Source organism: Plectrocnemia conspersa, unplaced genomic scaffold (genome assembly GCF_051122295.1).
Source record: "Plectrocnemia conspersa isolate PC_06_02 unplaced genomic scaffold, ASM5112229v1 ptg000006l, whole genome shotgun sequence".
Classification (NCBI taxonomy): Eukaryota; Metazoa; Arthropoda; class Insecta; order Trichoptera; family Polycentropodidae; genus Plectrocnemia; species Plectrocnemia conspersa.
Window position 1 is genome coordinate 2,714,634 of NW_028277170.1, and position 25,600 is coordinate 2,740,233.

General features: G+C 30.5%; 1 protein-coding gene across 1 annotated transcript in view; it reads left to right on the forward strand.

The window, feature by feature from the left end:
* The window catches only part of LOC148234040 (uncharacterized), a 33,928-nt gene extending 10,624 nt beyond the window's left edge, over window positions 1–23,304 (forward strand). Inside the window, exons 2-4 of the mRNA XM_088187705.1 lie at window positions 619–728; window positions 979–1,133; window positions 22,189–23,304. Of these exons, the coding sequence (XP_088043831.1) occupies window positions 992–1,133; window positions 22,189–23,105 (1,059 nt within the window). The 5' untranslated portion in view covers window positions 619–728; window positions 979–991 and the 3' untranslated portion in view covers window positions 23,106–23,304. The remainder of the gene's footprint in view (window positions 1–618; window positions 729–978; window positions 1,134–22,188) is intronic.
* The last annotated feature ends 2,296 nt before the right edge of the window (window positions 23,305–25,600 follow it).

Consider the following 25,600-nt stretch of genomic DNA (forward strand, 5'->3'; position numbering starts at 1 on the left):
GTCCTTTCAACCCACAACCAGCACACATCATAGTTTGATTTTCTAATGAAAAAATGTATAATTTGAGCATTGAATACTTAAAATATATTTAAAAAACAGGATGAATCAAATATAAAATTTAATACCCAAAAAGTTGAGGGTCTGGTATTTACACACACTCGCTAGCTGCGGTACCTCGCTATAGTGAGGGACCGACAGCTAGTTAAAGAAAAATGACAAATAATATTTTCGTTTTCAAAAATAATTCAAAACAGATTATTTTATGACTTTTGAAATAAGCATAAAATTTAGGTACAGCTTTTTTAGATCGTTGCACCTTTCAAAAAATAAAAAAAGTGATAACGGTTTATTTCTCACAATTATCTACTCACACTTTTCACACTTGCTCTTTTACTTATTTTTGAGATGTAAATAAATAATAACATTACGAATCATTATAGCCAATCAAACACGACAAAAATATTAATCATGAACTTCTCCTAGTCATTTATTAAATATTTTGTTTCACGACAAATCGTATGTACCGCCGCTCGTCGTCGTCATCATCCTAAAAAATACAAAATTGATTTTTTTATGAAAATTAGTATTCTAGATTATAATATGTTTTTATTTTCGCAGGTTCTCTTGTCGTCAACATTCTTCAAAATTTCCTAAAAACACTTCTTGCTGTTCGAATTGGCAGGGGTCCACGTCGAATCTTCTCGGAACGCTGCCGAGTACAACTGCTGGTACAAACCTCAATTATACCAAACCTATTATTTTTATACCAAACGAGGTAAAATCGTTTATGCACGCGGGCGATACATACACATACATACCATGTATTTTATGGATAGTGAGATTCGCTAGCGATTATGTGCGTTTTTGTGACTCAGTTGAGCCTCTCGGACAGGTGTGCGGCGCCACTGAGGGTCGTCCGATAGTTTATATATTATGTTTGTTCTGGTCTTTCCATGTCTGGTGCTGTGGTGGTTTTAGCTGCAACAGCAGTATGCCCCGCTGCTATATGGTGAAAAAACAGTGTAGCAGACTGGCTTCTCCAGGACAAGAGTGGAGGCCTGCCTCAACCAGCCCCGCAGAGGGCAGCGTGGCTCCACCGTACTACAGCCCTCAGGGCTCATACTCTCACCATGGTAAGTACTGGTTTAAACATTATTATTAAAAATATAGATTCCTTGTACGGGTTATTCAAAATTAACTTTATCTTTAAAAAAATACATCAGATGTTGTAGTATCATTTTTATTTTGAGTGATATCTTTTACTAATAAGTGTTTTTTTATAAATAAAACACATAAAAATTATGGTAATAGCCATGGTATTGACTTTAATATGATTTTGGGCATATGAGTGCAACAGCTGGCTTGAATAAAGCACAATCTAGGGCCGTATATCGGCAATAACGCGGCGAATGTTGGCTTTATCGGCGTATACTTTACATATCTCCACAAAAAATAATTCAAAAATGTTAAATCACGCGATCTTGGAGACCAATTTACAGGTCCATTGCGCGAAATGTTTCCTTTAATAAATTAATATTGCGGCTTATTGCGCCATCTTGTTAAAACCAAAGCTCTTTTACATTAATGTCACACAGTCAGTAATCATAAATCTATAGCGCTCTCCATTGATTTTAACGTTCTGTCCGGAATCATTTTTGAAGAAATATGGAGCAATGATTCTACCAGTCCATAAAGCACACCAAACAGTGACTTTTTGTGGATGTAACGACGTCTCAATAATGGTTTGTGATTTTTTTTACTTCAAAAACGACAATTTTGCTTGTTGACTTGATTTGCCTCATCACTGAACAAAATTTTGCGGCAAAAATGAAAATCGAGAGTTTTTGGACCATTCACCGAACGTACGACGCACACGATTGTCAAGCGGCTTCAATTCTTGCACTAGCTGGATCTTGTAAGCTCGTAAACCAAGATATTTCCGCAAAATCGTTCATAGAGTAGATAAACACAACTCAAATTGTTGTGCATGATAGCGAATCGACTCATTCGGGTCTTTTGCAATACTATTCTCTACAACAGAAACAACTTCTTCGGTGTGCACTGTACGACGTCTCTGCGGATGCGTATTATCAATTTAATGCGATATCGATCCATATTTATTCGAATTATTTGCACAGATTGACGTTTATTTTTCCCGTAAAATGGACGTAGCGCTACGTAGTAGAACTACGATTTTCGGAATAAATTTGCACAATTTGCAAATGTTGTTTCGGTGTAAATCTATTCATGGTGAAATGGCAAACCAAACTGAGCACAAATCAGTTGTCAGTTATCAAATTATCTGTCGCTATAAAAAGTGGTATTTACTTAGTAAATGCCTTTCATTTTCATCTCTATAACTACATTTAATATAATTTGCTCTTTCGCTCTGATCTTTTCATGATTATTGTTCTTTAGCTTAAAAAAACATTTAACTTAATCATCAAATATTGATAAAAATAAATCCAAATGCATTAGATTTAATATAAAAACATTACAAGACGACGTCATGTTGAAGTGTCTGGTTGTTTATCAATTTACCATTAATATAAATGCCAAAGAATAGTAAAAATAGCTGTTTTTAAAAATAAGCTTTTAGTGTGAAAAGTTTACGGTAAATTAAATTCCTCATAGTAATGCTAAAATTCCAAGCTCTTGACGAAGTGGTGTGGAAGCGTTGGAATATAATTCATTGCATTTTCGGCGTACATATTTTCTGAAATCATATTTTATGCGAAATATTTCAATTAGGCATTATACATATTACTAATATTAACCTGATAATAGGCCGTGTTTTCTTTGCTGCTCAGTGTTGCCATTAAAGCGTTTAAATTGAGAATTTTCATATCAATATTATGAGTGAGAATTGATTAAAGTACATCTAAACCAAATTTTGGTCAATAGGAGAGCGCAAAAACAATTATCACTTCTCAGAAGGCAAAAATTCACGTCAAAAGCAATAAAATCGTAAACGATTTTATTGCTTTTGACGTGAATTTTTGCCTTCTGAGAAGTGATAATTGTTTTTGCGCTCTCCTATTGACCAAAATTCGGTTTGAATATACTTTGATCAGCCCTCTTATATTAGAAGTCCATAGTAATATCGGTAAGGATAGCTATCATATTTTTAAAACATAGTATAATATCGAAATGCCGATAAACTGTTGAGCAATGTGTGAGATGCGATGCTGGTCTGTACTTATTCTTCCGCTTTTTTCCCATGAAAGATGAGTTGGACTTGACTTAATGAAAGTTCGAAGACTATAATTAGTTTAAGAATTTTTATTAGGTTAGATTTGGATTTGAACAGAAAATGGACGTTTCGCAACTGTCAAATTGAGTTTCATATACATTTTAGAGCAGCGTTTAGAAACAAATTAAATTCCATATCTATTTTTAAATTGCATATTAAAAATCCATAAATAGTTTCAATCAATATGCAATACAGACTATACACAATAAATACCTTAGCGCTTTGTTACCCTAATAAGCGACTTATTAAAAAAATGCTATAAACGCAATTTTATAATGTATTGGCAAATATTCCATTTTTAAGTTTTCATGTATACTATTACTTGTTATTCTATGAAGAATGAGCACAAAAGATACGACCGAGGAACGTATAAGAATAAAGTTGAAGCCTTAGTTGTGACAAAAGAAAGGCCGAAGCCATATTTTTTCATAAATATTATAAGAAGAACTCGGTGGTTAACTATAAGCACATTTTTACCCCTTTACGTCAGATTTTCGTTTTGAGATTAAAGCCGCAAGATTTATTATCGCTATTATTTTTAAAGCAAATACAGCACAAGCTCCATTGGGTTTTAATGAATAAACATATACTCGTCGCATTTAACATAAATTGTACACATATGCATATTCACGTTTCTATAACTTCTATATGTTTATTCATCAATGCATAATTTATATTAAAATATAAACACATAATCCGCTAATTGCTGACATTCAATACAACGCAGCTTGTATTTTTATTTTCAATCTCTGCCTTTCTCTATTTAAAAAAACTTTGATTAAACTTTTATTGGAAAACGAATATTTGTGCTCATTTTCTGTTGACTATTATACCTGATTTGTTGCTTGGATTTGTATAAATATATATTTCTTCCTATATTTTCATCCAAGTGATTTTAAAAATTTTAAAAGATGCTCAGGCACAATGAAAAATATATTTTATGAGACTCTTTTAACAAGTCGTTTGCGACTAATTTCATTGCAACGATTACAGGTGGTTCCGTTTTTTATATTTTCAATCATTATAATCACTGAATAGTTACTTTAAATCTACATAAATTCAAACAAGTATGGTATTAGAACGTCTAGTGTGGTCCAGATAAAATAAATACGAAAACTTTAAGGGTGCCATAAACTTCACACAATAATTAAACACGAAAATATATTAAAGACGTAACATTCTGATAATTTTGCTTATTTGCAATACAAATATTCTTAGCTTATTAAATTTAGGCTGTATTGGTAGTTCTATTCTCAATTCTTGCATCAATTTACTAAATCTTGTAAATATACTTTAAAGTGTAAATTCGGCCTCTTTAGATATAAAACGCAATATTTTAAACTTATTTTCACATTTTTTATTTTGAGTTTTATCTAACAAATATTTTAAATGGTTTTAAATATGCACTTAAATATTCTAAAATAATAAAAACATATGTTACATATATTTTAAGCTATAAATAAAATACTTGTTATTTTTTTGGTTTAAAACCACAGTTTCGTTTCCTTTATCGGATGGATATTAACAGAACCTTGCTATTTTTATGTTTCTTAATTTTTGTTATTCTTCCTTAGACAGATTTTATACACACGTCTTGACAGACTTCCTTCGCTGTCACCGGTTTCAGTCTATCAATGCCTGTCTCGACGTTATTAATAATATCTTTCATGGGGAAACGTTGCGGTTCCACTGCAACATTTGATAAAATATTTATTTCGATTTACTAAAATTAAATTCCGCCGAAGTACATTTACCAATTTATTGATTAATCTTGTGATTTTTAAATCTATATTGCCATGTGTTTTTGATTAAAACGCATACGAAAAAGCGCGATACGCAAGCCCTCATATCGCATAAAGTAGCGTGTTGAATTCCGTTAAATATTAAATAAATATATACGTGTGAGATAATATTGAAAATAATAATTTAATCCTAATACAGGAAATATTTTTAAACGCAGTGTTTCAATAACTGCAATTCAATGCTTATACATCTTTACAAGAACAATGTGTCTACGACATCGTGGGCCAATCGATTTTTGCAAGGATGGACAGAATCGCTGCAGCAAAAAGTAGAAACACCCCATTCAATTCAGCACTCGCCATATCGCGATTGAAAGCGTTCGTGCAGAAAAAATAATCGTATCATTAATCACAAAAAAATATATACCTGTTTTAAAATTAAGGCATGATATGCTTTGTCAAAAGCCAAAAACATCTGCACTACAAAAATTCCAATTAAGTACAGAATCAAAGCTTGTTCGCGGGTATCGATCCACTTAAGGGCTTTTCATCAATTCATACCTACCGATGTTTCCGCGCGTATAATACCTAGCGAGACGTAGGTGAGTAATTCAGGTGGTTGACGTGTAAAAAATTACCTATTTACCGGCCGGGAAAGTTGGGAAATAAATTACGAGCGTAATGGCGATAAGTCATTGTGGATTAAATAGCTATTCTATACTCTCCCTCCCACCCGCGGATCTACACGTGCCTTCTCACCCCTTGTTACCTGAGCGGGCAGAGGTGGTGGGGTGTTCGTCCTACCGCCACCCCCCTAAGCAACAAGCGCGGACCCATTCAGATTTTTAACGGAATTTACACAAAACGCCGCAAACCGGGGCTTACATCGCTTTCACAAGTGGGCTTAAAAAACAGGTGGGGGCCGCTTGTTACTTATTAATTGGAAAATGGACGTTTGCGAAGTGCCTACCCCGAAGTGGACGTTGAATGGATTTTAATTTATTATGTGCATGTAGGTATTATAGCCATGGAAATGTGAAAGGGGGTAAAACGTAAATGTACAGTTTGAACCGATTAAACAAACACGATAAGCCATGAGTTCGAGGAAGAATAATTTTGATCGATCACCTCAGATTAAGTTTCCCTAGCTTTTGTTAATCTCGTGTATAAAAATAAGTGGCCATAATAGCTCGCGAAGCTTCTACTCTCAAACTAGTTCTAAAGATGGAAGTTATGTATTGGGGAGATAAATAAATTGCTTTGGCTTTATTAATGTCGCTCACTATTAAAAAAAACAGCGTAGGGAGGATTTAGTATATAATCCTATTTCATACACACGTCGATCTGTATAGGGCCCTTGCCTTCAATCTCCAACGAAGCGTGCAACTCAGCTCCCTTGTTCGGGAGAAGTAGGCACTCCCACAGCATGTGCTCGGAGTCCTGCCAGTTGTAATCTCATGGATATCACAAGTGGTTCCTGATTCCAAAACATGTCTGTGATGAAAAGCAATTACTTTTTAGTCAGTAGTCTATGAGCTAGACTCCTTCTCTTGTTGATACTCATGATCGCAGCTAAACAGGCTTTTCTTTGACGGGTGTGACGTCTGGGTCTTCAAAAAAATCGCTTATGAAAGTTTTTAGTCTAGTCAAATAAGGCGAAACAAAGACTAAATTATAGATAGCTGATATTTTGCATATACTTTTGTTTCGACGTTTTAAAGACGAGCTGAAAAGTCTCATAAGATGATCAAAATATCAAATGTCAAAGATCAGGATACTGCGGTAAAAAAAAAATGATACCGAATTTGTGTACTGAAGTGGTTGCTTTCTTTGTACCAAATTGACACATTTATACCTTCAAGATATGACTTAATTGAAAGAAACAATGGATAAAGATACTTTTGAGAACCTTGAAAACGATAAATTGATCGTGATCGAGCAAAGTCTAATACCTCCACTACACTCTCTGGAAGTTGTCCGAACCGAAGTTACAACTGAAGTCGGCCGAGACCTACGACTTCGAGTAAGCGATCACACTGCCACAAATTTCATATGCCGTCCGGACGGCGGCTTCTGTCACGTACAGATGGCATATTTGCGCGCGATCTAAAAATGTACCAAATAATCGCAATTTTTAAATTGTCATTTTATTAAGTTTGTGTGGCCACTCACCAATACAATATTAGTAAAAACTTTTCAGTCGTAAATATTCAATTTATGCAAAACCTTTTTCTGCTTTTGCAAAATGCCATAAGGCATAAAAATGATACTTCATCTGTGACTATCCTAGAATTTGTCGCCATCGATTCTAAATAAGAATTCATTATGGTGTGATATTTATATAAACTGATCTAGGAAAATACATAAGGATATTTGAAACGATTTTTTTAAACAAAATCAAGTACCACTAATTATTTAATTTAATATGAAAAAAATATAATAACGATATCTGTTGGAAGAATAATTAATCATTTTTGGTGCACTAAAATATTGAAAGATGTGGTATTATAACTTGACCACGTGACTACGATGCAGCGCTCGACATGCGTGTTGACCATAGGACGCTTACGCGCATACTGAAATTGAAGCGAGTTACTCGTTCTATCTCAATTTGCGAAAAACCATATCATTATTTCTCTCACTGTCGTCACTTAACACGCGAGAGAACGAAAGGGGAAGTATCTCACCGCTCGCGCTCGAAAGAGCAGCTCTGACTTCGGTCCGTTTGCTGAAAATGTTCTTTATCTCCCGTTCTCGGTAACCTCGGACAACTTCCGAGAGATTTTAGGCAGAACCGAAATCGACCGAAGTAACCCACTGTATCCTTGGCCAACCATGGCCAGCTTCCAGGGAGTGTAGTGCAGTCATAATGAAATCCATGCAGACAGAAGGAGTTTCTCGGGGAATATTTTGTCAATATTGAACTGAATCAGGATAATGTAACATACATCATCTATGGTGGATTTCTTCTGCGTCGCGTCGTATGGAGCAAAGATGATACTTTCTCCATCGTTCTCAATAAAAATGTCAACTATTTGCAAACGCATTTCGGTTCAAATATTGTTGTTGTATTCGACGCTCAGACTACAGTAAAAATATAAAAGCAATAGAGGAGCATCTGAACAATAAAAAAAACACCATCATCGTGGAAGAAGATATTGATCTGATGGTTATTTTAATAAGACGAACCTAATCACGTCAGCAAGAAATTTTCTATAAAAAAAATTGGCAAAGGAAATTTGGAGATACGCATGTATTTGTATAATAGCTTCAACAAATATAATCGTTCTAAGGAACATATCTTATTTTGATACAACATCTGCGGTGTTTAAGAAAGGAAAACTGTTCGAGAAGCACACGAGTTGTACTTAGGTATTCGATCTGAAAATTCAGATCGAATACCTAAGGTAATAATTTGATGATCGATCAAAATTAAACTATTGTGTGAGATCATTTTCTATTCACATAATCGAAAGATTTTATAAATTATATTATTCAAGACTGTTTCTTAAATGATTTTTAATGCGCTTAAAATAAATTCTTGTTTTATTTTATAGCACACATTATTAAATCGACTGCTAAAGTTATATTTTAAGAGTATTTAATTTCATCCATTTATAATTATTTTGTCAAAGACTTGATATTTATGTTGACAAAGTTTGCAATAATGCGTTAAAAAACGGTTTGTGTTTTGTATGATACGTTAGTCCGTTCTCGAATTTTACTCTATTGTCTGGAATCCCAGCGAAGCAAACTATTTTTGGTAGTTAAAAAGGGTTCAGAGGAAACTTCACAGACATTTGTACAAGAGGAGTACGATTGTATTAGCATCTTTGCGCATTTTCGTTAGGAACGTTTGGAGCACAATTCATTGTATTCTCGGCAAAGCGGGAACACAATAAAGCACTTTCTAAAGTTGCTAAAGGGTTATGTCAACAAACTGTCGAAGCTTGGTGACTTTTAGCTGCGGGATGCAATTGTGCCTCTTATTCGAGACGCAAGCACTCTGCTTCTCAAAGCTCTCCGAACAAAAACATGCTCAGCAATATCCACAAGGAACTGATACAATTCGTATAAATAGTATTTGCTTTTCGTATCAGATTTTGATCTGAAAAAGTATATACTAAACAATTTTATTGCTCTCATATAATTTTCACACGTGAAAATATGTATTTTTGTGTTATGTTTTGTACAAACAATTCACATTCGATGCACGTAATCCATTAAGTTCCGATTTTCATATTCTTCTCCAAAATATCATTTACTAATTAATTTTCAGTAGTTTTAATAATAATTAATGAATCACTGTCACTGTGAAAATTCATTTTCTAGGAAAAGTCGTATCAGGAATTATTCACATAATAAAATAAGTTGTTTTAGAGCATCTAAAAAAAAATTTTAATTTTAATTTAAAACTTTTTTCCATAAAATAAATTAATAAATAATTAGAACTCGAGCTGAATATTTCACTAGAACTTAAATTGTATTTTTAAAATATTCGTGACCGAATTCCTGACCCTTCATTTGATGTTTGCTGTCATATATAACAAAGCAGATTAATAAATAGTGCGGTTAGAATTGCGATCGGTTTTTAAGGGGCCATCCTGTATAGATTATAAAAACAAATATACTACATAAATATGTATGTGTGTAGAGATCACCCTTTTGTTTGGGCAATAAACCAGCGTTGCGTATCCATTTATGTATAATGGCCGCTGTCCCCAAACGGTGCCATTGTTTTGGCTATGCAAATAAAGCATTTTGTGTCGCTCTAGTTAATTTCCAACCCAATTACAATATTTCAGTAATTCGTAACGGCCAATATCCAATTTTCCGATCGCGTGCCACAGCTCCCGAATGTTCCCATTAACAATTATTCGAATACACAATTTTTACGGTGCTCAAATGGAAAAATCCATAAAAGTAAGTCTACTATACATTTTGCATATTTTATATAACTAGATGTAACAACTAGGTCTCAATGCTTGTAATTTTGATATAGATTAAAACATATAAGCTGTTACTATATAACCAAATGATCTAACTTTAAAAAATATGAAGTACTGAAAGTACAGGCAAACGCTCTCTATATATTAATAGACTGAAAAATTTATGGTATACACGAGGTGTGATCAAAAAATACAGTGAAAGATTTTTTTATAGCAGCAACTGCTGACGCTACATCCATTTGAAGTAATAATACCGATAGCCTGATCCTTGAGTTTTTTTGTTACTTTATTATCAAAAATAATATTTTTTTATGTAGACTATAATATATGACGTTGAAAAATATTTCAATCATTTTTATTTTGCGATCGATCCCATGTGAACCATTAAGTATCATCTCAGACTAGTAACTCTGAAGTTGCAGGTTCGAGCCCCGGCAGTGGCATTCGAATTTTTATTTATAAAAATGCGTTCTTATTAAAAAAACAGTGACATCTATTGGTTATAGATTGTATATCAATTATAATTAATAATATAGACGGCACTGATTCACAGACTTTTAGTCTGATAGTTACATTGGGCTTACGCCTGTCAGATTACAACGAAAAATTTAATAAAAATATAAATATGGGGGGTTAATAATAAAAACATGCAGCATAACATATGTGATACTAGACATAAATAAAATTAACTAAAAAATGTTTAATTTATTATTTTTATTCTCTACTACTGAATTTATTTATGTGCATTGCTTTTTCTAATATATCTTAAATAAATTTTAATTAAAATTTTATACAAATTTTTCGTTGAATAATGTAATCTTGTTTTTGCTATTAAGTTTAAGAGAGCATTTAAATATATTATTTTATACTTTTGTATTTAACCAAGAATTTAAATTCAACATGTTTATTAATTAAGTTTAAAAAGTTCAGTATAACTCATAATAAAATACTTTTCACAAACATTGAAAACTAACTATTTTCATTAAATATGCTTCAACTTTCTGACCGTTGAATTCGCGATCATTTAATTATTTTTTTATTCTTTACTTTAACACTTTATTTTTAGTGATTTTATAAATTCATAATGAATATTTTTATTATTTAGGCTGTATTGTCATATTTAAAAAAAAATACTTTTAATCATCGTTAATTTATTTAACGTAATGAAAATTAAATAATTAGATAATTACAATTTAAATCAAATACTACAGATTAGCTTCTCACGAATAATCAAAATAAAATCAAAAAATCTATTAATTAATAGTTTATAATTAATTGAATAGATGCCACTAAATAACTTTATAAACTATTATTTCAATCTGGTGTCTCACTACTTACTTAGTAAATGTGGATTGTGTTTATCCAGCTGTAACGAATTAAGGGGTGTCATGTTGCAACAGAAGATTTACAATAAATAAATAAATGTAAACACACTTATGCTACATATTTTAATTATGTATATTTTTCTCAATGTGCAAGTATTGCACATAAAAAAATAAAATAGAAAAATTAAAATAAATAATAAAACAGTCAAATATATTTTTAAATTAAATATTTAAAATTTTAATATTTTATTGCACCCCCTTTAGCATAAAGTATATAATACATCAACGCTTTAACGATCTCGTGGTTTTATTCGTCATGGAATATTCTTTTAATCGCTAATATGCGTTTTTATTTGTTCGTTGAGTTTTATGGATCATTATTACTATTTCAAGTCCAGTCCAAAGATTTATAGCTATATCTACATTTACATTTTAAAATAATTTGTAAAAATGGAATGAAAAAGCTCCTAGAACAATTATATAATCCACCGTCCTCAGTGTCGTCTTTGAAGTGAATACCTTCTATTCCTAAATATAAAAAGCATCCTTAGATCTACATATATTTCTTTCATTTTTTGCTATATACTTTGACAACGAATTGCCTTCATCTGACACGTATAAATTTATTTTATTCCTATTATAAAGCGTAACTCTTCTTCGATCCAAAACATGCATGTTTCGTGTCATGCATGCTTGCTGCATTTATGTGGTTAATGACGGTTTTTATCAGGTATAAGGCTATATAGAATCCCTTCTCTGAACCACATATATTTTAACAATATTTTTATAAATACTGGTGATTTTAATGTAAGCAAAGTAGTAGTATCACTCGAGCTTAATTATATTCTTAAAAGTCTTTACACTGATGATTGGTTATAATAGACAAATACACAATAATATAACATTTTTTACTGAAACAATTTGGCATTATATTTTTTATAAATATTTTCACTGTGAAAGCTGATTATTAATAGTATAGAAAACCACTCAAAAACGGTATTAAAATACTTTTAAATGAGCAACAAAAAACAGTAATTAATTATATATAATTATAACGAAAATTTTTTAGAACAATAAATCTAGGACAAAATTTCGTAATAATTTGTAATTAAAATATTTAATATTTTAATTACAAATTACTTTAATTAAAACACCAAATGTTTAAACCAGGGGTCAGAGCACCACTAGCCAATTTATTCCAAAAAAATATGCTACTCATTATCTTTTATCAGTTACGATTATCTGAAAGAACGTTATGAGAAAAGAGTGCATAAAATATTTTAAATCTGTTTGATGTATGATTGTGATATTTTTGTAATTGATATTTTAATAATTGCATATTTAATATAAATTTTAGAGTATCGCAAAATTATTTATTTTCGAAAGATTTATCTCTCGTATATTTATCTATTTTTACTCATGTAAAAAATATTATTAATTAGATTTGAGTTATAATATTATAGAACAAATAAATGCGTAAAAATCGTATGATCCTTTAAATCCCAGTCAATTTAAAAAATTGATTTTTTTCGTGTTCTCTCAATGATGTGTGGTAATAAAAAGCAATACTATTTAGTTGTTGCAACAATAAAAAATATGAGTCATTGATTTTAAAAGTGAGGCAAGTCCATTTTGGTAAAAAAAAGTTAAAGCTAATTTTCATTAGTGTAAATTTTTTATTGGTAATTTATTTTGCTCAATTATAATAATTGTTTGTTGCTTTTGAAAGTGAGGCAAGTCAGAGTTAATTTCCATAGTAACAAGGAAACAATTTGGAGTCTTACAGACTAATGGTTTTACACAGAAGTGTGCTAAGGAAAGAATGCGACCCATAAATTAAAGTGGAACGCAAAAAAATTGGTATTTTAAAAAAAATTTAGACACATTTAAAATATCTAAAGGAAGAGTATACCGTGCTCTCAATGCAACAAAATTTTGGATAAGATTTTCGTGATAGAATGAAAGGTTCATCCAGGAAAACCAATGAGGAAAAAGTAAGACGCGTGAAGGTACACATTGAGAGTATTCCTCAATAACAAAGGTCTCACAATCAAGTATTAAAACTTTGAATTGAATATAATAAAAATGTACAAATCATACGTTGATAAATGTAAGGAAAATAACACAAGTTATATTGAGGAGAAAATTTATGGGAATATTTTTAGCAAATAATTTAATTTGCACTTTCATTATCCACGTAAAGACACGTGCCAAAGGTGTCAAGCAATATTGAAGAAAAAACAAATCTGATGAAACATCATGAACTTCATTTAAAAGATGCTGAACTAGCTAGGAAAGCTTTACAATAAGATAAAGCGCTAGCCTCAAAAAACCCAGGAAACTATTTTGCTTTTACATTTGCTTTGCAAAAAGCACTACCATACCGTTTCTGTTTCATATTATAAACGAAACATGTATATTTTAAATCAAGGTTTCCACAATTTACATGCTGATGAAATTCATGTATATAAATACCTTGGATGAACCTACTGCATTCAGAGGATCACAATAAATAGCTTCTTCTTGTTGTTTAAGACATCTACAAAATGTGACAACTAAAATATGTAATCATAAACAAGTGCCAAATCAAAAACATGATATTATTTTTAGACTATTCCAATATATTTTTTTATTCGAAAACTAACAGAATTTTCTTGAAATAAAATATAGATCTTACTGTGGTTCTCCGAATTGAGGTTTCATACGTGCATTATTAAAGCTAAGAATACAATACAATACGAGTGCTGAAAACACGTAAACCCATTATTCGACACGGAGGAGTTTGTTGAATTACGATCGATAAGCACTTTGAGACACAACTACGTTGTTACTGTACACTAGCAGTGGAGGCTCTTGGTGGAAAATAATAGGGGTGCCATTATTTTGTTATTTTGCAAAATCCTAAATGTTGCTTTAAAATAATCAAATTTCATTAATTATAAAAATAAATAAATTAAGTAGCACTGTATTTTTTTAATAAATATAAAATACTGCTTCTTAAATCAATATTTATATTATTGATTTAATACACTTTTGCTATAGTCTTTAACTGATTCGTTAATTGTGTCTGTATCTTCTTTATTAGCAAATCCTTGTAATATGACTTGATTGCAAAAAACGATATTTTCATAAATCTCGGATCTTTTGCATAGATATTTCATTGAAAAATATTTGCGTATATATCCTTATATGACTCAATTGACCCAAAAATAATGATCCTCAAAATTGAAAATGTTAAAAAGCAATTTAAGCAATTCGATAATTTTGAAAATATCACACTATTTTTTACAAATTCCTTTCATAAAGACATATTTAAAGCAAAGAATGGACTAGAATTTGAAATAATCAAACTTTAAAATTATTTAAAATATTGAATTTAGAAATAACTAATCTCCACAAATGCGGTACAAAAATTATTGTATTGTTTTGGCCCTACGTAATAGCTAAATCTACATTTTCTGACATTATAACATCAGAGATACGAAATTATTTAATTGATGAACATACTATTCAATATTTACATTTTTATCGAAACTATATGATTTTTTATAATCCTTTAAAAATATTGCCAAATCAATGATCTCATTATTAATATTGTATCGAATGCAGTATTTTTTATGTGATTATATTTTTGCTTTTTTGCGTTTTTGCAGTATTAAAGTCTATTATTAATAACATGCTCAACTATTTGTCATGTGTAATTTTAAACTATATTTTACCACATGATGTTTTAGAATTTAATGGGAATTTGACTTTTTTATTATTTATTTTATTTTTTATGTGCAATACTTCAACATAGATAAAAATATATAACATATCGTTAGTTATTTAAGAGTTTATCGATCAAAGAGTATTTAACAATGTACAATACTATTTACTTATTTATTGTAAATCTTCTGTTGTGTCATGACACCTAAGGCATCCAAATACTCGGCCAAATTAATTACCCGGTTCTACGGATATTTCTCGGGAAAGAACCGGGTACCCGGTTCGGTTCCGGGTAATTTTTGTAAGCCGTTAAGAGTCTAATTTTTATTATATTTGAATCTTTAATTAAATATGACATGATATATTTAATTTTACTTAAATAATTAATATCATTTTTTAAAAAAATTATGTATTGAAATAAAATCAATATATTATGTAATTATTAATCAAATTATTTTTACATTCCATCGTTAGGTACATATATACATATACTTACATACTACATACATGTGTAACAGTACAAAACCGAAATATTTATTTTAACACATATTTGGGAATATTAATACAAATTGCACATGAAAAATACCGAGGAAATAAATTTTATTAAAATTATAAAATAAATTAGATGACTGTATTTATTATATGTATTATATGTAGGTAGAGAAACAAAGCTTATTTTGGTGATGTTCTTTTTTGTAAAAAGTTATATTTTAAAAACACTAACGAATCTAATGTGTTATATTTTCACCCTACAACGCATTAAAATTTATTTTTATTTACAACTGCAGCCTTTCAAATTAATCCTTATCTATGCATTCGCTTATCTCGAAATCTATAGGCCGCTAAGTGCTGTCCCTTTTTTTGTCGTTCAAAGACGTTAGTCGTTTAAGAACGCCGATTCGGCTCTTCCATTTAATTTGAAGTAATGGAAAAAAAATTTAAATGAAATTAACCGGATACCCGTAAAAAATTACCTGGTTTTCGGTTTCATAAAAAACATGGCGGGTAACCGGGTACCCGGTTCCGGTTTCACCCGGTTCGAATGCCCTAATGACACCTCTTAGCTCAATTCGTTAAGCTGGATAAACACAATCAACATTTATTTAGTAAGTAGTGAGACACCAGATTTAAATTAAAATCTGTAAATCAGTGACATCTATTTTACTACTTATAAACTATTATTACAGCTTGCATGACTTAGCTCGAATTTAATTTTTCGTCACGACATTTATACGTGAAATTATGAAAACCTGATCTGTGATGCTTAATTGGAATTATAAGTATCCCTAATTTTGCTTTTATCAATATTAGTCACTGACTTTCAACATTAATCTATCGAGCTAGTATGAGATGCATTTAGCTCTCAATACTATATAGTTATAATTATAATCTGCACTAATATCAATAGCAAGACACAATATAAATGTATAGTTATCGGTGTTTATATGAGATATGAATCAGAGTACTTTTATCTAAAAAGTTCAATCTAGGTAATCTCGAAATTTAGTCAATTTTTTTAATTCCATTAGCATAACATGTTTCTCGAACTTTTTAGGATTTCTTGCTTGACGGTATTTTTAAAAAAATTTGATAGCTCGTGGACCATTTTAAAATTTAAAATTTAAATAAACTACAATTAAATACAGGCTATTATTAAAAGTATTTCGCCTTCGTTTTTATTTTAATAATTGGTTATTAATTTACATACATATATAAGAAAATAATAGTTTTTTATTTATTGATTTGTGTGTGAAAGTACAGTTTTAAAAACTATTAATAATCAGCAATAAACCTATAAAAGTGATCCTGGTAAAAAAAATGTGTAATAAAAAAATATTATCAAGATGATTCTTGGGATCGTACATATTATTATTAAAAAAAATAATAAATTGTCTAATTATAGTTTCCTCAAAGAAAGTAGTATGTTGAATTAATCTGATTGACCAAGAAAAGTTTTTTCTTTGTTTTGTAAAATTTTCAAAGCTAAAAATATCCTTAACTCTATATTAGAAACGGTTTTAATGCAGGAGTTTTTTAAAAACGTGAAGTTATAATAAATTATATTTTAAATTGCAAAGTAAATAATTATAGCTGATTAATACAAACAGAATTTAATTTATATATCTAAAGATTTTTTTACACGTTCTAGTGAATGATGATAATAATAATTAGGTGACCATTTAGGATAATTATATTTCCTTTGACTTTTAATAATCATATATTGTATATATAGTAATAAAATTATTTGTTTTATATCATATTTTAATTTTATAGAAATGCATAGTACGAATCGCATGGTTCTTAAATAAAATTAAAATGACCGTTAAAAGTCAGTTTTTTTTTAATACAATAATAATAGTAGTCGCTTTAATAATATTATTATTATTTTATTTTATTAATTTATTTAGCTTAATAGCTAATCTTTACATCTAACAAATTTAGTAAACATATATAAAAAGTATATAAAAAATACATAACAGAAAGAAAAAATAAAAATATACAATAATAATATTATAATTAATATTATAATTTATTTCTATATGTACGAAGGTGTTTTTTTATTCCATTTATGAAACCCGTTATATTTTTGCTGTTTCGGATTTCTCTTGGAAGACTATTATATAAATCAAAACCTCCGTACATAATTCCCCTAGCCGTACTCGTTTTCTTATACTTAATTATCTTTAAATTTTCTCTATTTCTAGTATTATATTTATGTACATCTTTATTTCTTATTAAATACTTATTAAAATATTCTGGTAACATATTATTTTCTAACTTATATATAAATACTAAAACATTCATACTCAATATTTCTTGAACATTCAACCATTCTAATCTATCAATCATACTTTTACAATTAATTAATCTATTTTTATTTAAGATTACTCTCATTGATCTATTTTGTAATTTTTGCAACATTTGTTTATCTAATTTATTTAACATATTTAATAGTGTTGCACAATAATTAAAATGGGGCAATATTATACTATTGTAAATTATTTTTTTTATATTTATATTAATTATATTTCCTAATCTAGAAAATAAACCTATTTTTCTACTAATTTTTTTTAATATGTAATTACAGTGTTCTTTAAAATTTAATTTTGTATCAACAATTACTCCTAAATATTTTATATTATCCACTATTTCTATACTCGAGTTATTTATTACTATTTTGGTACTATTATCTAACACATTTTTATAATTAATAAACATACATTTAGTTTTATTCTCATTTAATTTAAGTACATTATTCTTTAACCATATTTCTAATATACTTAATTCATTATTTAAATTATTTACAATTTCTTTAATGTTATCACCTATGCAATACATTAATGTGTAATCCGCAAATAGATGAATTTTACATTTTTTCACGTTATTAACTATATCATTAATATACAAAACAAATAACAATGGTCCCAATTTAGACCCTTGTGGTACTCCATAAGACACTAATTTCTCTTCAGAATATACATTATTTATTTTAACTTTTTGTTTTCTTTTATATAAGTAATTATTAAACCATCTTAAAACTATATCACTTATACCTATACTCTCCAATTTCTTTAACATTATTTTTCTGTCTATTATATACTATATATGACTACCTATAAAATAATTGTATTAAATTGGAACACGAATATTATCATTAATTATATATAATATATATATATATATATATATATATATATATATATATATATATATATATATATATATATATATATATATATATATAATTCAGATTGTATAATCTTTTATTATTTAAATAAGTTTCGTTCCAATTAAGCATGCCACCACTAATACCCAGCTTTCGAGTTTTACTAAAAGCACTTCATGTGATACTTAAAACCCAGATAAATCAAATCCGTTTACTATCTTTTAAACAAAAAATAACATTAAATCTATATCACAACTAAAGAAAAAGCTCATAATCTACTTTTACAGAAATATTTATATATTATTGTTTTATTCTTGTTCATAAATGTGCAAACTTTAGGGAACTCTTTTATCAATAAGTGAAACATACTAAAATATTTTTATGAGATCAATGTGACGTGTAAGAGCACACTTTTCAAGTTTCCTAACTTAGTAACTTATTTAGGGTTAGATCTCGCCGCAAACTGACTTGTGTCCGTTGTTTTAAGCCTGCAGGGAACATTAAAGACTTTCTGTATAACTGGACGTTTGGATAATTTGGAGGGGGGGTTTATTTATAGAATATAATTATTTTATTTATATGATATGGTATAAGTCGGTGACTAATACCTGATAGACTTGGGTTTAAATGCTTTATAAAACTTTGTGTTTTTTGTTTCTAGATTGTAATTATCAAGTATTATATAATTAAAATTACGGTTGATCAATACAGATTTACATAATCTTACAGATAAATATTGTGACGAATATTTAAAATAAAATTGCGCTGGGTCATGCATAGTGGCATCTATTCTAGAGACTGGTAGTTTTTTTTTTGTTTATTTTGTTTATTCCCGTTGTAATGCATTGGGCTAACGCCTTAATAATTAATAAATAAAAATTATTTTTTATATTATCATATTCTTCATTGTTCATGGCAAGATATATAAAATAATATTATAAATTAACAAGCAGCGAGAAATGTACAAGTGTAGTGGTAGTGGGTGTAGGGGTAGTGCGATCGAAAACGTTTTTCACATAAGAACCATTTTATCGGGGGTAATTCATTTATAACGTGACTCGACTCGCACGCAATAAAATAATAATGCTCTTTTCGGGATACGGCCTATCGATCGGAGCGGGTAATTACCAAAGGCCCATTTTTTATTTCCCTCCTCATTGCCCGGGTCCATCGGGTGGCCTAAAACACCCCACCCTATCCCATTCACGTGAAACAGTACAACCCTCTCTTGTTTTCTCTTAAGGGATCGTCACCTGTTACTGAAGTGGTTGACGACTCGTCAAAAATAAATCTGTAACAATCACTATTTTCGCAAATTGTTATGAAAATGTATTACATGTAGATTTAACAAATTTTATTTATTTTTATAGCGGAAAAGTTGTTTAAATATTTTCTAGTTTAATATTTTTTTATTAACGTATAAATTGTGTAATGTTAAATGTTGGGTTAAACTCCGGACTTCGCAAGTCGTAGTTAGACCATGGTTGACAGGAAGAGGGAAGCGGCTGCTTTCTTGGTCGATCCTTGTTTCGGTTGAAGTCTCGTTTTTCGCAATCAGAAGTAACTTGTTGTGCGCTAAATGAAGGAGGTTTCTTTTCTCACATTAAATGTTACCCAAATTTATTCTCAATGTTCTCAATGAATGTTCTAAATAAGTCTTACTTTACTAATTATCTTTGTGTTACGTTTGAGAAGCACTATAAATACAGATTGCATATTACAGAGACTCACCGCAGATCGATAAAAATGTTTTATTTTGAAATGTATGCTACTTTAACAACACTTATAGTATTACGCACTCTTTATGATGCCCTTTTCCGCAACATACTAGAAGCTGATTCCATTCTATGAATTGCAATTGACTGCGGTTCGAAAATTAATAGTTATGGATTTATACTTAATGGATATATTCATTCCTGTATCTCAGTGCTCTCATTTTGGGACCGCTATAATATGTTCCTTTGTCAACTCGCAAAGTGTTATCTAATAAAACACTTGGAAATTGCTCAAAGGCATAGTTGAGAACCCTTCGGTTCTCCAGCAGCTTCAAATATGGACCCCGGAAGACCGTCATAGTTCTCGGTCACTATCTCTATTCTTGTCTGTAAAGGCTGAGACGGAAGGGTTTGTCAACTCTTCTCTGGCAATAGCCGTCTGACTGCAGATACTGCAATTTTCTGGTGCATCTACGGTGAGTTGTCTCAGATTGTATTGGATTGAATTTTATATTTTTTTTTATATTTATGCTTTTGGCCATTGTGGCGCATTATGTTAAACTGCCAGGTTACAGTGGTACTAATTCTAATAAATAAAATACGAATCTTCACATGACTATTGTAATTTGAACATGTGGAGATTTGGCAACCCTTATGAAACACATTTCACGGACGGCTATCTGCACCTGTAAATGCCAAACATTATTTTATGTTTGTAAAGACACTATTTTTGTTTGTGTATATGTTTTTAAATATATAGTTTTCAACTTTCTATATAGTTGAGTACTCTTCCTAGAAGGCAAACATTAATCACTTTCGTAATCGTTAAAATGCTGTGCCGTCATTTGTCTGTGGACGTCATTTCAGCTTTTTTAAATTACCAGTGATTGAATTAAACCAACGAAATTGCTAGAATATTTTAAATACATAATATTACCGATATTAATATATATACAATAGTTAATAATGTTTGGAACGAATTTGATATATGTAAATAAAGATCGGATCAAAAATTTGCGAAATACAGCTGTTTTTTGAATAAGCGGTAAACGATAATAAAGGACTTTCCAGCATTTTTTTTTTCGTTTAACGAACGAATTCTGCGAATTTCGGTCATAGTAGATACCCCCGATAAACATTCTATTCACAAATGTTGTTTCGAACGCGTAAAAGATATTTTTGTTGTTGTAAGAAGCGTCGTATTTGCTCGCATTTTGAAACAAAATAAAGGCGCACAAAACACCATAGATTTTGGAGCGGCACTAGTCACTCGGGTATATTGAGAGAAAAACAACTACATATGTTGCTCAAGTATACAAATTGTTTCATTTTAATATTTTTTTCAAATTACATTTGAGATAATGTAAGCGAATATTTTACCAATATTAGATCAATTATTCGAATAATCAATTGAGAGCTCTTGACAGTCGATGAAACTAAATTAATTTTTTTGTAAAGTCACATAATGAATCCTTCTGCAATAGTTAGTATTTAGACATCCTCTGTAATAGATTGACCAGGTTCCAAACAACACTTTTCGTTTAACCTGTTTTTTAGTTGCTAAAATGATTCAGAATTGTTGTATAACTAACACTTTTTATATTATTTTCAATAAACCTGTTTTTTTATTTAATCAAAATCTAATAAAATCAAATATAAAAAAATAATTATCAACAGAATTTAATGTCGATATACGTTCGTACATAAAAAGCTAGCAATCAAGTGACACGACGTGACTTGAAAATAAAACTTGGATATGCGTGCCGCATATCGTCGTCGTGCGACAATTACTTATTCATGTAATAATGCTTTTATACGTATACTTTCAGACTACCCCGGACTCGAAAGCGAAGCGGCGCTCCACGGGCGCTCTCCCGAGGAGACCGCCGCCGCCCATGACCTGCTGTCTCTGGCGCAGAGCCTGCCACCCCTGGCCGCACCGGGAGTGCTGGCCATACTGCAACCGGCCGCCGGACCACCGCCCACCGCCTCGTGCCTCTACGTAGTCTCGTCGCTGCAGCCTCGCACCCCTTGCGAGTACTCCTCCGACGCCGAAAACAACAACCCCAACTCTATCAGGCAGCAGGAGGACTGGCAAGAAGACCAGACGACCAGCGACGCCACCCCCAACGACTCAGAGTCTTCTGCGACCTACACCTACGACACCCTGTCCGTGACGGACGGGCGGTCCAAAAACAAAACCAGAAGAAGCAGCACCAGGAAGTGGAGTTCCGACGAAGTGTCCAACAGCGGTGACAGCGAGTCGTCCACCAGATCCGGGAGGTACGCCTGCGGGGAGTGCGGCAAGAGGTACGCGACGTCAAGCAATCTGTCGAGACACAAGCAGACTCACAGGAGCTTGGACTCTCTGGCCGCTAAGAAATGCATGACCTGCGGAAAGGCCTACGTGTCTATGCCTGCTTTGGCCATGCACGTCCTTACCCACAAATTGTCGCACGTCTGCGGCATTTGCGGGAAGCTCTTCTCCAGGCCTTGGCTGCTCCAAGGGCATCTCAGATCTCACACCGGAGAGAAGCCTTACGGATGCGCGCACTGCGGGAAGGCCTTCGCGGACAGGTCCAATCTAAGGGCGCACATGCAGACTCACTCCCACGACAAAAACTTCGAGTGCTCCAGATGTCACAAGTCGTTCGCGCTCAAGAGCTACCTCAACAAGCACTTGGAGTCCGCGTGTCTCAAAGACGGCTCGCCCGACGAAGACACCGTGGACATTGAGGTCACATAATAAGTCAAGAAATCACAAGTCTGAAAGCGTTGTTTCATTTACATGCGTATATGTTATTTTTTTAGATAAAGACTTCAGTGTGTGCGTGTGTGTTAAGCGTACCCATTCTATTTTGATTGCCTAAATTGTGAAATTGGATATGGCTGCATCCAAATATATTAGAACACATACATACATCAAATAGCTCAATTTGACAAAATATTCAATTTATGTTGAATATTTATAAATAAAAAAATTAAAATATTGCCTATTATAGTAAAGTCAACTATAGAACAAATTAACTAATTAATAGAGTAAACTTAGTTTTGAATCATTGCAATATACATATAAATAAATATTCAAAAAAATAATTCATATTTATTTATTCTTGAACGTCAATTTTATTTTTTGGCAAAAATTTTTTTAAAAAAAAAAACAATATTTTAAAAAAATTAGATATAAACAACAAATCGAAATCAAAAAATATTATTTAAATCAAAACTTATAATAAAAAAATTAATAAATCAAAAATGAGTTATTTAAAATAAATTGCCAAAAATTAAAAAAAATATTTTTTCAAATTAAAAAAATTAAATTATCTTGCGTGTTTATATTGAGTTATCTGATATTTGTGGCACAGCTGTTAAATTGAATTTAATACAGATTAGATCATTGACAAAATGATACAGCCTACTATTTAACCACAGAATGTAACAAAAAAAGTATAATTCATTTCACAAATTAGGCAATTACATGAATCGTAACGCAACATAAGCGTGTATTATATACACAAATATATATTCATATATATATCAAGGCCTCCAAGTGGAAGTATGGGCAATAAAAAGCAATATTATATTTACACATATTATTTATAAACAATATACCTATATGATATATTTAAAGAAAACTATATATATAGTACCTTAGATCGATTCGTAAGCATTGCTTGGATAGTATTAGTTGAGATTAGATTGAGCTTAGAACAGATTAAAAAATGATACAAATGCAACGAAGGCAATGATACATTATGTTTATTATTATTATAATAATATAAACAATAATTAATAATAATTTATAAACTAGTAGCGAATTTAGTGGATAAAGAAACGACATAAGAACATAAATGAATTAAAATGTTTTTTGTACTAGTATTTTGTAATTTATTAAATAATGTACGTAATTATGAGACATTTTGAATTTACATACATTATACTCATTTTTTTAAATTATTTATTAAAAATTAATTTATTTTCACGTTAATTACAAATAATTTTATAACGAAACAAGATGAATATCTTAATGCCATAATTCATAGAACTTTATATAGTGCGACTAATTTATTTAACCGGCAGTGACCGAAGGCTTACATGGTCTAAAATATATATATTTCAAAAATTAACATAAATAGAATAATTATACATTCCAAGAGTATTTTATATGTATATTCAATATGTCTATTAGTACAAAAAAATGGAAAAGAATGCAGCCAGGTACTAATTATTATTGTTATTGATATTATTTGCTTATGTATTAAAAACAAGCATCATCTGTTGAAGAGACTGTGGTTTTGTTTTCAAGACAGAAATGTGGAAATTAGAGTGGGACTGGTGTAACGAGCGATTAATTCCATAACATTTGCGCTTTTGCTGCGTATTTTTCACTCGTCTAAAATCGGACGAAAACAGCATTCGCGTATTCGAACATTAACTGAAAGGTGTATCATTAGATTTTAAAGCTCGTGTTTTCTTATGCCTATAAAATATTGTACTAACGATAATTAGCCATTTTCACAAATTGCTCCCATACATTAAAATAAGTGATAATATATGTATATTTTTATACGCAGCTATTCTAACGCTCGTTACGACAGTTCTCTATATCATAAATTTCAATTAAATCGGTCGGTGCAGAAAGAGCTTTAATAATTCTAAACTCTCAACAGTGTAGACAGTCAATTTCCTATCACAGAGTCACTTTGATTGCATGGAATTCAAAAGCAATGCTTATTTTATCACTCCTCTAAGATGTTATGAATTCAATCAAATTCTTCTTTTTCTGCAAAGACCGATCCAATTGTGATAATTTTAAACGAATAAAGTAATATAGCAAATCTTCCATAGTTCGTAATAAATATCGATACTTAAACATATAGTTGATACCTGAAACCTGATGATAAGCAATTTAATTGTTGTGTGTATTTTGTTGGTAAGCATTTTTGTAAGCAATTCTCGGAAGTTTAAGATAACCTATTTATTTTTTAATATACTCAAAAGTCATAGTAAAAGTGGATTGAAAGCTTTCAAATCAACGGTCACTCAATTAATTGATTCGGTCAATTAGAATGCAATTAGAAGATTGTTCAACAGTCGAAAATATACTAGTACCTTTGTCTTTTTAAACCTAGAGCTTTTTGATACTTCGAAATAAATTAAATTTATACATACATATATATTTATTAAATTATATTTTACGTATATACATGAACGAAATATATATGTATATTAAAAATAAAT